The 15223-nt window shown below is 39.1% G+C and overlaps 1 protein-coding gene across 1 annotated transcript; it reads right to left on the reverse strand.

Moving 5' to 3' along the window:
* Nucleotides 1-3636: 3636 nt before the first annotated feature.
* On the reverse strand, nt 3637-14860 carry LOC119791168 (chromobox protein homolog 1-like). Its single transcript, XM_038297098.1, has 5 exons — nt 14596-14860; nt 12004-12274; nt 5651-5822; nt 5451-5545; nt 3637-3853 (listed from the first exon to the last, which is right to left on the reverse strand). Exons 2-5 carry the CDS (start codon nt 12249-12251, stop codon nt 3703-3705), a joined length of 666 nt encoding a protein of 221 aa, XP_038153026.1. The 5' UTR covers nt 12252-12274; nt 14596-14860; the 3' UTR covers nt 3637-3702.
* Between the last annotated feature and the right edge of the window lie 363 nt (nt 14861-15223).

Consider the following 15223-nt stretch of genomic DNA (forward strand, 5'->3'; position numbering starts at 1 on the left):
ACACCCAGAAGCCTTCTTCTTGTCTAATCTTGGCTGCTGCAACATTAATCTCATGAATATTTCTCCTCTGAGACCGATTTTGGAAACCTTCCGTTGAAGTGATTTTGGGAAGGGGCGAAAATACTGGTTAGCTGATTGGCCTATGTTGGTGATAGACGGGCCAAATAAACCAATCAGATCAACGAAGCATATGACGTACTAACAGAGCGATGACGAAGAGGAGCCAACTGATAGATCAAACTCTTGCCGAAACCAGTCGGGAGAAGAGCAAAAACATCTTTTCCTCTGAGAAAAGCCTCCAGAGCAGTGTTTTGCTCTTCTTTCAGTGAAGAAATACTCTGTAATTCCCATAAAACTTGCTCGATAGCCACGCTAACGCTAGTTTCATCGGCTGAAGCCGCCATGTTCTTTAGACTGAACTGTCGCGCTTCTCGTTGCGTCACACCTCAACCCGCCTCAAAGCCAACGCTGATTGGACGTTCGTTTGGTGAACGGCTCCAAATTTTCTTTATCTGCGAGTGAGACCTTGAAAGCTCGCGAGATCAGGATGGTCTCACGAGGCTACGATTTTCTCTCAGTGTGATGAAGATGCAGCAAACCAGCAGAACCTTTATTGGAATTCATGCATTTTCTCTGACACTGGTTCACCGTTGCACCTGCTGCAGGCTCGCTAAGCGGTCCATGGGCCCTACCTGTCGCTACCCGATCCATACCGGTAGCACGATCCGTACCATCAGCTCATTTGCGCCTGCGCGAACAGAATAACTTCCGGGTCGCCAAAAAATAACTTAATTACGGTACTGAAAAAACTTTATTTATATCCTTAAATAATTAAAGAATACTAAACTACATCGTAAAGACAATATTGAAGACTTTTCTGGAAGAAATGGATGCTTTTTAAATTCAATCCATTGTATTGCTTGACGTAATTCTTCTGGAATAAAAATCCAAATTTTGGGGAAATGTTCCCTTATTAATGAAAAACTGCAGGTCACGAAAGGTAGCAAATGAATCCATTGTGGGATCAGTACTGCTGGAGTGCATAGTTAAGTACAGAGTAAATCAAATATTTAAACAAACTTAAATATATACGCTGTGTGACGTATATTTGCGCATGCTCAGAGCAGTCAAAGTAACTATCACAAGGCGATTGAACTTTATTTCTGTTTTTTTATTTTTAGAAAATGCAATATTGACCAAAATACAAAGATGTACAAAAAGAAACCCATGCCTCTAAAAATGCAAAAGAATAAAAAAGTAAGAAATAGGAAATATTGCCACCGGAAGTTATTCTGTTTGCGCACGCGCAAATGAGCTGATGGTACGGATCGGGTAATGACACAACCCACTGCATGGTTTGGTACGGCGCTCAATGTGGCGGATCCTGTGCAAGAACAGAGCGTTAAAGGAATAGTACACCCAAAACATGATTAGCCTTCATTTTCTACTCACCCCCATGCTGAACAACTCCCTGGAGTACTTTTTTGATATCTCAAATGCATCTGGAGATCTGGGAGGCTTCTTGCTGTCTGCTGACATTCAAATAATGGAGGTCTATGGCGCCCGAGGCAGAAAGGTCCATAAAAGTCCACAAAAAACGTGTCAATATTCCTCCATACTGCTCGTCCAATGTATTCCAAGTGTCCTGAGTGGGTAGCATCCAGAATTTACTCGAAACTTCGATGATTCAGCTGCAAGTGATTCAAGTTATAAGAAATGTTTTTCCAGCTGAATATTCAGCACTGGTATTTGATGTTACAGCAGAACTAAAAGTTTTCTCCACATTTCTAATAGGAAGTTTTTAATTTTTAATACCGGTACTTAATTTCTTCCTGCTTTCATTGCCTTTTTTTTTACTTTACAGCATCCAGCATAAAGTACGTTCTAGGGTTGTCAAAAGTATCGATACTGAAACGTTGTATCCGGATACAATACTAATTTTCAAAAGTATCGATACAGCCATCTAAAGTGCAGAATAGTGGAAAATGCTCTTTCTGAACACTGTGATTGAATAATTCTGTGCATTTTTCAGTTTCACACTTTTTTTGTAACAGTTTGGGCTGCTGAGAATTATTTTTGTTTAACTGGTTTAGCTAGTGTCATTGTTATGTGTGTAAAGCATAGCCAAGGAAGGAACACTTAATTTTCATTTAGTTTTTTTTTAATCAAGCTTTCTTAATATTGTGCACAGCAAACAACCTCAAAATATTGTTCTTGTTGTTTTTTATTTATTGTATTTTAGTAATGAAAATATTTCTGTTGAATTTTAGAGTCTTTGTTTTTATTCTTGTGGTATCGAGTATTGAATATTTTACTTAGTATCTGACAACCCTAGTACGTCCAATCATTCTTCTATGTTCCAAAGAAAACAAAAGGATTAAAACTTCTCATGGATCCCAATTTTTTTATTGTTTTAAATCTGCGTTTAAAAGTAGATCAACAGACATGCAACAGATCAAGATAAACCACTAGGAACAAAAAGATATATATATATAAAAAAAAAAAAAGTAGCACAGACAAATCGAGTGATTACATCAGATGAGAGGCGGTTCAGATAAAAACAGGAAAATATACAGAAAGATGAGCTGCAGGAATGGAAAAGCATTTCATCAACTAAATTCCAACAAGAGGAATACTGAAATACTGCAGAGAACCGTCAGTTGATCCAGCTCGGATAGAAGGAGTTAAAAAGGTCATGATGACGGTGCAACGCATGCAGTCACTATCAACGTGTTTTTAAAAAGGCATGAATCCCAAAGCAAAAAAAAAAAAAAACCTAGAGGGAGGAAATCTAACGCAGCCGACAAAGAAAACTACAACACTATTACAGTTTCCACAGAGCTGCACAGCTGGGCTACAATTAACACAACCACTGGAACCATTAGACAGAAGCACAAAGGAAAAACTAAGACTGATGCTGCTCGCTACATCAGTTCCAACTAGAAATCAGTTTGTCTGCAGCAGAGACCAGCTAAGAAATACTAGATGTCTTGAGTGTTGCCCAGCAGTGCATGAGAACAATTATACAACCTAGGGAACAGAAACGGGGCCGGAGAAGCAGACCCCCCCCCCCTTCAGGCTCCAATTCTGGTTGAATCCACTTTGTTACAGGATTGAAAAAAAAAAAAAAAAAAGAAGTGAATTCACCAGAATCGCCCACTTTAAAGCAGAATCTTCTCTAACCGCCTGTTTGTTGGGATCAGATCGACGACTTTTCTGGAGGAGAAAACGTCGAACGTTTTCCGTCGGAAAGCTCGACGCGTTCCTACTGCTTAAAAAAGAAGTTCCCACCCGTGAAACGCAAAGTCTATCGGACGTTTCTGTCATAATCGTCATGACCCGAACATTAAAAAAAACTATTCTAACGAGGGATGAAGTAAAGCTGAGCCTGATACCAAACACTGAAGCTGAGAAATTCATCATCGTTTTTTTGGATTTCATTCAGATACTCTGTGGTCTGCAGGAAACACTAAAAAGGCACCAATCAACACATTCTTGGCGAAAGGAGGGAGGTGGGTGGGGGTGGGGACGGGTGGGAACATCTTTTCAGGACGACCTCCTCACAGGGCAGGAAAACGGATCCGCCACCTTCGCTGACGGCAGCAGGTGCAGAGAACGGGAGCTCAGGGACTCTGAAACTGAAGGGTCAGCTGGGGGTCAAGCCCGTTTTCCTGCCTTGCTTCTTTCCCCTCTCGCCCCCCCCTAGTCTTTTTTTTCTTCCTCCTTCTTTTCCTCCTCTTCCGTCGGGTAGGAGTGCCATGTCAGACGCTCCTCGTAGAAGGAGATCACCACCTGGGGGCATTTGACGTTGGCCTCTTTGGCCGGGACCAGGTCCGCCTCGTCCGAGTTCTTCCTGTCGACGTGGAATGAAAGGAGACAAACAGTCAGGTTCTGGATTTACAGGCGAGTAATGGACTTCAGCTGCTAAATATTTATAGAAAACATGAAAATACATTTTATATCATGAACAAAGTTAAAACTTTTAAAGCAAAACAGTTTAAATATCATTTCACATCCAAGTTTGGAGCCGAGCTGCGTTCAAACCCCAAACCAATGGAGAGGAGCGTTCAAGAGCTGAATTCGTACTCATCATAAATCTACCATAACGTGGCACGTCCTTGAACATCCACAGTTCTGTTGCAGTCTGCATTTGTTCAGATCTCAGGGTCAGAGGTCATCAGGCCGGTTTGGCTCATGGAGCCACGAAAACATTCAGACGTTTTTAGAGCTCAGCAGCAGCAACAAGATAAGATAATCTGGAACTAGCAGCGGAATAAAAACAGAACATTTTGACGTCTGTTTTTACATGTTTATACATGAATGAGTAACTATTATTTTATGCTTTTTAATGCTCTTAGAAATAATCTTAATGCCATCAACAAGCACCCATGACTAAATTTTATATATATATATATATATATATATATATATATATATATATATATAAGCCATGTCCTGAGTTCCTCGTTTTCCCGCCACAAGCTTTTCTGAAGCCATTTTAATGCCACAATTCTCAAATGTAATGAATTTTAAGGCCAATTAAGGCAATAATTTAAAAAAAAATAATAATTTAACGTCTTTTAATGATTTTTTTTAACGACACGCGGAAACTCTGTAACAGTTTGTTCCGGATGAGTGGAGCAGAAGAACGTTGGGTTCTGACCAAACATGGAGAAACGGTCTGGCTGTCGATGCACTGACAGTGAGTCTAATGGATTTTGGAACGAATCAATTCAGCAATTAATAGACGAACTTAAGTATTGATGAAAACTTGTCTAATTGGAATCTGCCTTTTTTTGTTCACCGAATTTAAACACTGAATTTTTTTTATACCTTAAATTCCTTACACTGAATTTTGATCTGGGAAAATTCAGCTACAAAAAATTCCACTGCAAACATGTCAACCTTTTTGTGAACTCAAACCAACGCAGTCTACACTCGATGCAGCAGAGCAGCTTAGAGCCAATGAAATCAGCTCATTTGGTTTGCAAAAAAAAATAAAAAATAATCCAAGGTTGTCGCTGGCCACTTCTTCTGGATCAAACCAAGAGCCTTGGCAGACGGGTGGGTTGCTTAAGCTTGAGTTCACTAAAAGGCCAACACATTGAAGTTGAACTTTTTTTGCATCTGAACAGCTAAAAATTCAGTTGCAAAAAAAAATTCTGTGCTTAAAAAAAAGCCAGATTCCAACGAGGCAGTTGTTCTTTCACACTGAGGGACTTTAGAGTAATTTACATCTAGTATTAGACGTAGCTTTCTATCCTTTTAACTTAAAACATTTCATGTTTTTTTCTTAATACAGAACAGAGGAAGTTTTGGTGGGAAATCGTGCCAACCGGCTTTAATGCTTAGGAGCTTAGATGAAGGTGTGGATCAGTGGTTCCTGACCTGGGTCCTCAGGTAGCCTGCATGTTTTAGCTGCATCCCTGCTGCAGCACATTCCCACTCACCACTTCATCAGGAACATCAGCTCCCCGCTGGAGTCGGTGGCTCCAATGATCCTCTCAGGCTGCAGGCCTCGGCCAAAACCTCTGGCCTTGTCGCCCTGATGGGAGACGGAGGAGGAAGGGTTATTCAGAGAAAGATGGACCAATCACAACACGTTTGGATCAGGAAAAAACTTTTCTTTCAGCCTCAGTGACGTAATCACCTCCTCCTTTTTCTTCTTGCTGGCCCGTTCCTCTGTGTCTCCGGAGGCCTCGCTGGCAGCTTTCCTCTTGCTCTCCTTCTTCTTCTCCTCCCTCTCTTTGTGTTTCTGCATGTACTCTGCTATGAGGTCCGGACAATCCAAGTTCTCCTCCGGCTCCCATGTGTTGTCTTCACTAAATGAAATAAAAACCCATGAATGCTTCTCGCTTCAAACTCAGCCGTGGTTAAAAAACATGCAGCAAACTCTAGAAGTTGGTTTAGTAGAAACCAGCTGCTACAGATTAATAATCCAGGGTATCATATTTAAACTCATGTTACTCTATAAATAGCAGCAAGTTTACAAATTTGTAGATTAACCACCAAGCAGCAGGGCTGTCCAGAATATCGATAATCTGAAAGGTATAGCTGCTCAAACTCTGCTTCCAGATACATCCAGCATGGTTTCCATGCCGACGGTGCTTTTTACAAGATTTCTGGATTATTTAAACAAGAGCAAAACTTCAGAAAACCTTAAAATATCATCAGATCTTAATGCTCTTTTCACAGTGGACGCACTTCGAGCAGCTGAAGCAGCAGCGGCTGGACGCACCTCATCGACAAATCAGAGAAGCTGATTGTCGGCAAAATATGTTTGCTTTTATTATCCTGCTTCCTGCAGTTTGTAGCAAATACCTGAAAAAACGCTAACTGCTACTTCCAGCCGCCACCAACAGTAGGGAAAAAAATATTTTACAGTTTGACTCCAAATGCATTAAAAGTGCTGCAGAGTTCAGCAATAATTTCGTGATTACCGATAGTGTTGGTTATTAAATGTTCGCACTAAGGCTGATGCTAAATCGATTTAAATGTCAGTTATTTTTTCTATAATCAGATAGCAAAAGGTTCCTTTTAAAACCCAACTAATTTTGAAGTAATTCTCACCTGTTTTCCGTACCGAAATGAAAAAGCAAATAACTTAGGAACTGAAGCCCAAATGTGTGATCCATGATTTGAAAGAAACGCCTAATTTCTGAAAATGTGAAATGACTAAAAACAGCCTAAACTGCATCAGTTCAAACATGAATTAAAGGAAAATATGTCTTTATTGAACAGCAGTAATAAAGACATGCCTGGAAATAGGCAGGTTTCAAAAAACATTTATTTATCACTCAAAATTACTTTAAAATCACGGACATTCAATGAAAACGACCCAGAAGCGTTGACGGCGCCATTTTTGTTGTTTTGTACACATTCTCTCGTGATTTGAAAAAGCGCCGTGATTTTCCGGCAGATGGCGTGATTTTTGTCTGGGAATCGGTGCGAATCAGACATGTTTTTCGCTCCACCCATTTCACCACCACCCAGATAACCCTAGATTAAAAATTATCGGTCAGGGATTAGGAAACCTGGCATAATTGTACGCCATGCGCTGAGTGTAAATATTTCTATCATATGGCAGTCTTCTGTACAGTGATGCAGGTCATACATTAAAAACCGTACATTAAATGTTTTTCTCTGACATTGGAGAGGTGCATTTAAATGTTATAGAGCTAAACATGTTAGATTGGTGACCTGTTATGTTATTATTATTGTCTTGTTGCTGCATTTATTTTGTCAGGGAAAACTAATCCTGAGTCAGTTAAAAGTCAGGGAATTCTGAAATGATGTCAGACTGTGGAAACCCTGAATAAAATAACTATGAATAATGATTCTCTAGAAAAGTCACATTATATAAATAGTATTATCTTGTATAAACATACCATGACTCTAAAATAAAAGTTATTCATTTGTGACATTGACTTCTGTCTTGTGATTTATCTTAAGTTTTTAACCTGTCAAGTTTTTTTTTTAGATTTTTAACATTGTAATTTATATTTTTCCAAGCACACAACAGTTTAAATCAAAGTTTAGTTTGAAAAGAATGAGCAGGAAGGATGAAAAGCATGTTAACACGGTAATGTAGGCTGGAGTTCATTATCTGACGCATGCAGATACACACCAGGAACCTGGAAACTTAAAAAATACTGAATTACAAAAAACATTTAAAAAACAAACATGTTTCATTGATATATATACAAAAATGAATATTAGGAACTATATTTATCAAACATTATACTGGGCAAGGAAGAATTGTTTCTGGGCAAATGAAATGTGAAAGTCACTTGCCCAAACGGCAAGTGGTAAAAATCCTAAATAAATAAATATATATATGTATAAACATACACATGTCTGCACTTTAAGCTAAATAATTAATTTATTGGGCTTTAAGGAACAAAGATGCTAAGCATTAGCGATTAGCTAACTTTTCTGACATCAAATAACAGACGTTATGTAGTGATTTTCTCATCATGGAATTTTTTCTTATGAATATCCTGGATTCCTTTTAAATGTTTGTGCAAATGAAGCGTTTTAGCTGGAATAACCTGAAAGCTCAGTGATCATGTGACTCGCATTAATGGAGTTTCCATAAGAAGCGTGGATGATCCCACATTAACACATTAACCACATTCATAGATCATCGCTTGTAGAATAGCGACGGCCTTTATTAGGGCTGCAACAACGAATCGATAAAATCGATAAAAATCGACTTTTAAAAGCGTTGGCAACGAATTTCATCATCGATTAGTTGTGTCGCGCGATTATTGCGTCATCCGCCGCGCCGTCATCACTGCCTCTTGACTGAAAGAGGAAGAAAAAAAAAATATGGCAGAGCGAGTCAGCGCCGCAGGAGCAGTGTTGCCAACTCAGCGACTTTTCAGACCCCTCCAGCGACTATTTTCCAAAAAAGCGACTAGCGACAAATCTGGCGACTTTTTTTTCGGTTTCACTGGCGGCTTTTGGAGACTCTTACGTGAAAGCATGTATCGTTCCTACTCTGCCGTGGGGCGCCTCCCCCCGCTCCCGCAGGAGTCCCTCTCAGCTGCAGTCAGAGCCTCAGCGTCCAGACTGCAAATGAAGCGCGCATGCACCGGGATTGACGGCGCAAATTGATCACAATAATTAAAATAGCCTGCGCTTTGTAAAGCAACATCCAACTTTTGTCAAAACAAATGAACATGGCACAGAAGCACCATGTTTGTTTGGTTTTAAAGTGGGGAAACGTAACGTTAGTTTCTCAGGTCGCTCATCTGATGCTTTCCTTACCGTGTTAGTAGGTTACAGACAGTGATAAGGTTGGCTACTTATTTTACTTTTAATTTCATTAGAAATAGCTTAAGCAGCGTTTACATTTACTTTATAAATAAATTAACGTGCAAATTATGAGGGCAAGGCTTTTAAAGTTTAAATCTTCTGGCGAAGATAAAGTAAAGAAGATCCTGCAATTTATGGAAGTAAAGCATAAAATCCAGCAAGATCAGTAATATGTCAATTAATTATCTGCCACATTCCCATGTAAATATCTGTCTTTGGAGGATGTGTTTTTTAGCACCCCTAGTTCTCTCATTTTTATTCCAAATACAATTTATAATTTGAATCACAGGCTATTTTTATCTCTATGGTTAAGTATTTTCTCAAGTAGCAACTTTAACTGCTGTACTTTCCTGTCTTAAAAGGCAGAACTCTTCTAGTCTAAAAAACCTCATTTGTTGAAATGGGGGGGCCTATTGTTTGAACCCCTTAGGGGCTTTTAAACACAAAAATGTCTTTTTTTGCGCTTTATGAAACAAAGTACCCTATATTTTGTGGATGTACAGCCACATTTCTCATGTAAGTTTGTTTAGTTTTAACACAAACATTTATTTTCCATATTGCACCAGTACAGTTAATGAGCAACCTGTACTTGTGTGCTTGTTTGTTCTGTCTAAAATGTTTATTTTGGAATAAAGAGGTTAATATAAAAAATATTTTTTGTCCGATTCATCGATTAATCGAAAAAATAATCGTCCGATTCATCGATTTTTTAAATAATCGTTAGTTGCAGCCCTAGCCTTTATAACCTCAACAGTAAAGATGAAAACATTAAAGCAAACAGATCTGGGATCAGAATCTGGAATGAAAACATGTGGCTTCTGCTTTCCTCGCTTTAATGGTGGACTTTATAAACCTTAGCAAGGCGCATATATCACAGCTTAGCAGGTCGGTCACATGCCAAGTAGGTCTTATTGAAATAATCATCAACTAAGTTAGTAATCTATTGTTAACTGGAGTATAGAGTCTCTAAACATGTCTTCAGCTGACAGAGCGACCCGCTTAGAGCAGCAATTATACCAAGATTGGAAAAAATGATTTCTGTCTGTCAATCGGCTCTATTCAGAACCCCACAAGTTTTAGTTTCAATGGATTTGGTTTAGTAAAAAGTCTTAAATGGCAGATCTGATCGCCATGGTAACATGGGTTAAACCTGCCAGGAGTTTTCCCAAAGACGTTCCATCTTCACTGAAGTTCCCGAATGATCCAAGGGAACTTCCGTAGCTCTGGCCAATATTTCTGTAATTTCTCTGGAAAAAATTATTATAGATTGATCTGCATCTGCTGTCAATGGTGGCATCTACACACCCTTTTTCTACTTTCTGTGAAATTTAACCACAGAAATTAATTAGATCATAGAACCGAAAAACAACCGATGGCAGACTATTAAAATAGTACCTGGATACAAAATGTTAACCGTTTTAAACTGCTGAACTCTAACTTCCACATTTCTAACTGGCTTTTATTGCACCTTCTGGAGAAAAACAAAAAACAACCTATAAAATGTTAGAAATAAGTGTGTTCGCCCTAAAACCGAACAGGTAAACATGATCTGTCAAAGTTAGGACATTTCCCCTAAAAGGTGATTAAACTTGAAATAAGATTTAGCAACTTGCCTTACCTTTGCGTTAAAAGAAAAAACACCAAAAAAAAAATAAATATGATTTGTATTTCACAGCGTTCCTGCTTCTCTAAGCAGCTTAATATTTAATTTAATAAATGGACCTAATGGGCTTCCATAAAAACAGATGATCTGAGGTTTGTTGAAATTGATGGGAATTCAACTGTTCAATGATTAAATGAGTGAAAGTGACAAACAGTTGTGTTGCTGGTATAAAAAGAAGGTTCGTTTTTGTACAGCTTCATGCTTAACGTCTGGATTAACTAAACTTAGACCGAGTCCCATGTTCTGTCAGGTCAGCATACCCCATCAGACCAGCATACTCAGTCAATACGCATGTACAGGGTGTCAGATTTGCATACATGCTGATCTGGACAGGCTGAAAAGCAAATGTAACAGAAGTTGTTTAACCCTTTATAGGGCACTCAGCGAAAGACTTTAAATATTGGAGTTAAGTAATTTTCTCTTAAAATAAGTGCAATTTTCTTGAATTGAGCAGGTAAGTGAGACACTTTGCAAAGGGAATAAGAAAATTTACATTTAAAATAAGGGAAAAAGTGCAGTCTCCTATTTCAAGTGCATAATATCAAATAATCTTATATTAAGGATAAAAATTATTCTTCCACTGGGAAATTTTCTTATTTACCTACTCAAATTAAAGGTAAATACACTTATTTTAAGACATTTCACTAGTTTTTAGATCATTTTTGAATCCAGGACAAGACCGTATATCTTTGTAACAAAAGTGCTTCCATAAGAAATTCACTGAAAACACTCAGAGTGAAAGAAACGCTTTTTTTTTTTGGTTCGACATAACCTTAGAGGCTTATTAACCCTTTAGATTTACTTTCTAACTTTTCAATGAGCTTTTTACCTTTTTTTCTTAACCCGTTATTGTTTTTTTCCAACTTAATTTCCAGTAGGTAATATATCATTCAAGGGCTCATCTAATTGCTCAAATGCCAAAACAAAATGCATAGCCATGTAGGAGTATCTTTGCTTAATGGCTGGATATAGATATTGTGCTTCTAGACCTCACTGAGGGACAGGGGGGCTAGATTTCTAAGGGGAATGCTAATGATCAAAAACGGTAACTTACCCTATAAATGGGTAACGTACCTTTCTTCATGCGTGTGCATGAGTACTACCATGGGTATGCCGATCTGATGGGGTATGCCGATCTGACGGGGTATGCCGATCTGACGGGGTATGCCGATCTGACGGGGTATGCCGATCTGACGGGGTATGCCGATCTGACGGGGTATGCCGATCTGATGGGGTATGCCGATCTGACGGGGTATGCCGATCTGATGGGGTATGCCGATCTGATGGGGTATGCCGATCTGACGGGGTATGCCGATCTGATGGGGTATGCTGATCTGATGGGGTATGCTGATCTGACGGGGTATGCCGATCTGATGGGGTATGCCGATCTGATGGGGTATGCCGATCTGACGGGGTATGCTGATCTGACGGGGTATGCTGATCTGACGGGATATGCCGATCTGAGAGAACACCGGGATAAAAGCTGCAGAAGTACGGAGTGAGAACAGGACCATACTCACTCTGAAAATCCCTTCCACTTCAGCAGGAACTCCACTTTGCCCCTCACCACACGGCGGTCTAGAACCTTCTCCACCACATACTCCTCTTCCTCCTCCTCCTCTGGAGGTGCTGCTGGTGCTGCTTCTGCAGGAGGTGCTTCGTCTGTGGGCTCTGCTGTTGCTGCTGCCGCCGCCGTCGCTACCACCGGGGCAGCTGGCTGCTCCTCATCCTCGGATTTCTTGCTCTTCTTCGCAGCTACGGTCGCCATGTTGGTGTCTAATGGAGGAGTCCCTGGAGACGCATAGAAATCACTAAACTTTTCTTTCCATGATACAATGGCTGCATTTTGCAAATATCTTAAATGCAAAATATCTATATATTTATTTATTTTTTTACAACCAACATTTAGACTTATTTAATGAACGTTGTAACACGAAAACTTAACCCCTTAAGGCCAGAGGGTCTAAGGAGCAAATTTGACCTGAAAATAAAGATGTGACTTGAAGCAAGAAGCTCCAAAACTATAAATAAAAATACAATTGTTTGTATTTGTATGTACGGAAGAGGATTAGGGCCACTAAAAAAAAAAAAAAAGTTAACTGATTTTTAACATTTATTTCAGTTTAACATGGGAAAGAAAGTCAGAATTCTGACTTTAATCTCAGAATTTTTTATCTTAATCTAGATGGGCACCATGAAGGAAGAGATGTGTACGGAAGAGGATTAGGGCCACTGAAAAAAAAAAAAAAAAGTTAACTGATTTTTAAATTTTATAGTGGCCCTAATCCTCTTCCGTATGTATGACAGATTCACATTGAGGAATATTCTTTTTTGGTGGAACCACTATTTTAAATGTCTGATTTATAGGTGATTAAACAAAGGGAAAAAAAGAAAAATATTAGGCATGTTTTTTTTTCCCAAAATAAAGACAACTAGGGATGCACGATATTGGCCGATATCCGATATGCCGATATTTTAAAACTTTTGTAACCGATATCGATGTTAAAGCTGGACAAAAATAAGTAGTCATTGAAAATAGCAGTTTTGTTAACCATTTCTGACACTTTGAAAAATAATATACTCAAATATATTTTCATATGCTGATATCAAATTGATTTTTAAAAACGCGGTATCGATCTATTTTACTTTCAAAATCTCGTGAAATTTTATCGTTCTGTTACAAAGTCTCGTGATATTTTGCAAATTCTTGTGAGATTTTGTTAGTAAAATAGATCGATACCGCGTCAATATATCAACATATAAAAATATGGCAAAATTTCGATGACATATAGCAATAATTGATTAGTAAGAGAGATTGATATGGTGTTTTTAAACGGCAAAATATCAGTATATGAAGATATTGTGATATTTTAATGTATCAATATTTTTCCCTCGTATTTAGAAGTTTTTAAGTCCGTAAAAAAGAAGTTTTTGAGGAAGAAGTAGTAGTATTTTTTTTTTTAGACTTTAGAAACTCAGAAGCTGATCAAATATCGGGTTAAATATCGGTGGGGTGGCCGATGTCCGATATTCAGTTTTAAGGCCGATACCGATAGGCGGCTGATTATATCGTGCATCCCTAAAGACAACAAAACATAAAACCATGTGAAACTCTGGATGAACCCTCAGACTTTATAGATCCACATCTTGACTATAAGTTGAAGCTAATCTGGACTGAATAAGTTGAAGCATGATTGTTACACAAAGGTTTTAGTGGGCAGTGTGCTAGGAGGAAATGTGATTTTAGCATCGTACCAAAAATGCATTTTTCCACTCATAAAAAGGTAATCTGGTGGAAAACATGCAGATTTACATCATTGAAAACATTATGCAAACAAAACAACACAAAACCTTTGCTCCAAAGACTTTTAAGTATTATTAGTTTACCTGAGTTAATTTCATAAAAAAAGTGTATTTAATGAATCTTTGGCTACCCTAAAAAAAAAAAAGAAAGAAAAAAGTGTCACGTGGTTAGAAGAAACAAACAAAACAAACAAACAGCGTTTCAGCTATTGTCTTAAAATTAAAAGCTGACTTTCTGAACTCCGTTGTTCATAAATCCGCAATCAGATTTTTTTAATGCACTTCGGCTGCAGCTGACGTGTTCAATGCACGTTTTAAATCAAGTAATTCGCCTTTACTTTGGACAAAAACCTGACTTTGAGCTGCAAACCGTTTCTAAGGCGCATGTGGATCATTTCTGGCGTCCTTAAGCAAAGAAACACGTTTTTCCTCCATGTTGGTGAGTTCTCTGAATGCACCAACCTCACTACTACACCTAGCAAACACGCGCAGCTCACTTTAAACTACAGGGTTTAATAATGAAGCGTTTTCCCCTGCGGTGCAGAGCTAACAGCGTGTTGCACCGTTTCCCATCCTGTCTGGAAACACGCTGGACGCCTCATCATGACGCCCTGCGGACGTTTAGCCGCACGAGCGGCGCTCCGCTTAAACGAGCTAACGGGGCAGCTAACGTTGCTCCATCCTGAACTCGATACAGCGGGTTAGTGGTAGCTAAATGTGCAGAAAATGAATGAGAACCCGGGCGGCCTGAGTCCAGCATCCAGAGAACAACATGGCTGACGGGCTGAGCTAGCTGCCAGCAGCCTTACCTTCCCGCAGAAACCTTCGGAGCGCTGGGCGGGCTAGCAGCAGGCCGAGGCGGACAGAGCGGCTGTAACGGTCGGCTGAGGATCGATGGAGGGTCGGAGAGCAAAAGGAAGGAAAGCCGAGAAATTTCAGACTCCTTCGGCGGTAGTTTGGGAGCAGTCTGCGTCTGCCTGCGGCGCTCAATCACACAATAGCCTGAAACGCGTTGCTAACATATACAACCAGCCCCTTTCTGCCCGCCAACAGCTCCACCGGATGTTGCGTCATCGCTTTTTCATCCTTTTGTCCACCATGAAAATAGAGATTTTCTTTTTTAAAGAACATTTTTTTTTTTTTACGCAAAGAGAATTGCCAGAATAAATAAATCGCGTCACAATTGATATTTTATAAGATGCACTGGAAAAAATAATGCAACTGATTTTGGCATTTACTAGATCATAAGTACTTTAACACAATTGTTTTTGATGTTAGCAGAGTATGACATAAAACAATTGTGTTAAAGTAACCAAATGCCAAAAGTGGCTGCATTATTTTTTTTCAGTGTAGTAGACCTATTTTGCAGAAACCTTAGAAAAGGTTTTACAGTTGCCTTTTGTATCTATGCTTCTTTTTCTATGTCTGCTTCTGTCT

This window comes from Cyprinodon tularosa, unplaced genomic scaffold (assembly GCF_016077235.1).
Source record: "Cyprinodon tularosa strain WSP-4 unplaced genomic scaffold, ASM1607723v1 ctg382, whole genome shotgun sequence".
Taxonomy (NCBI): domain Eukaryota; kingdom Metazoa; phylum Chordata; class Actinopteri; order Cyprinodontiformes; family Cyprinodontidae; genus Cyprinodon; species Cyprinodon tularosa.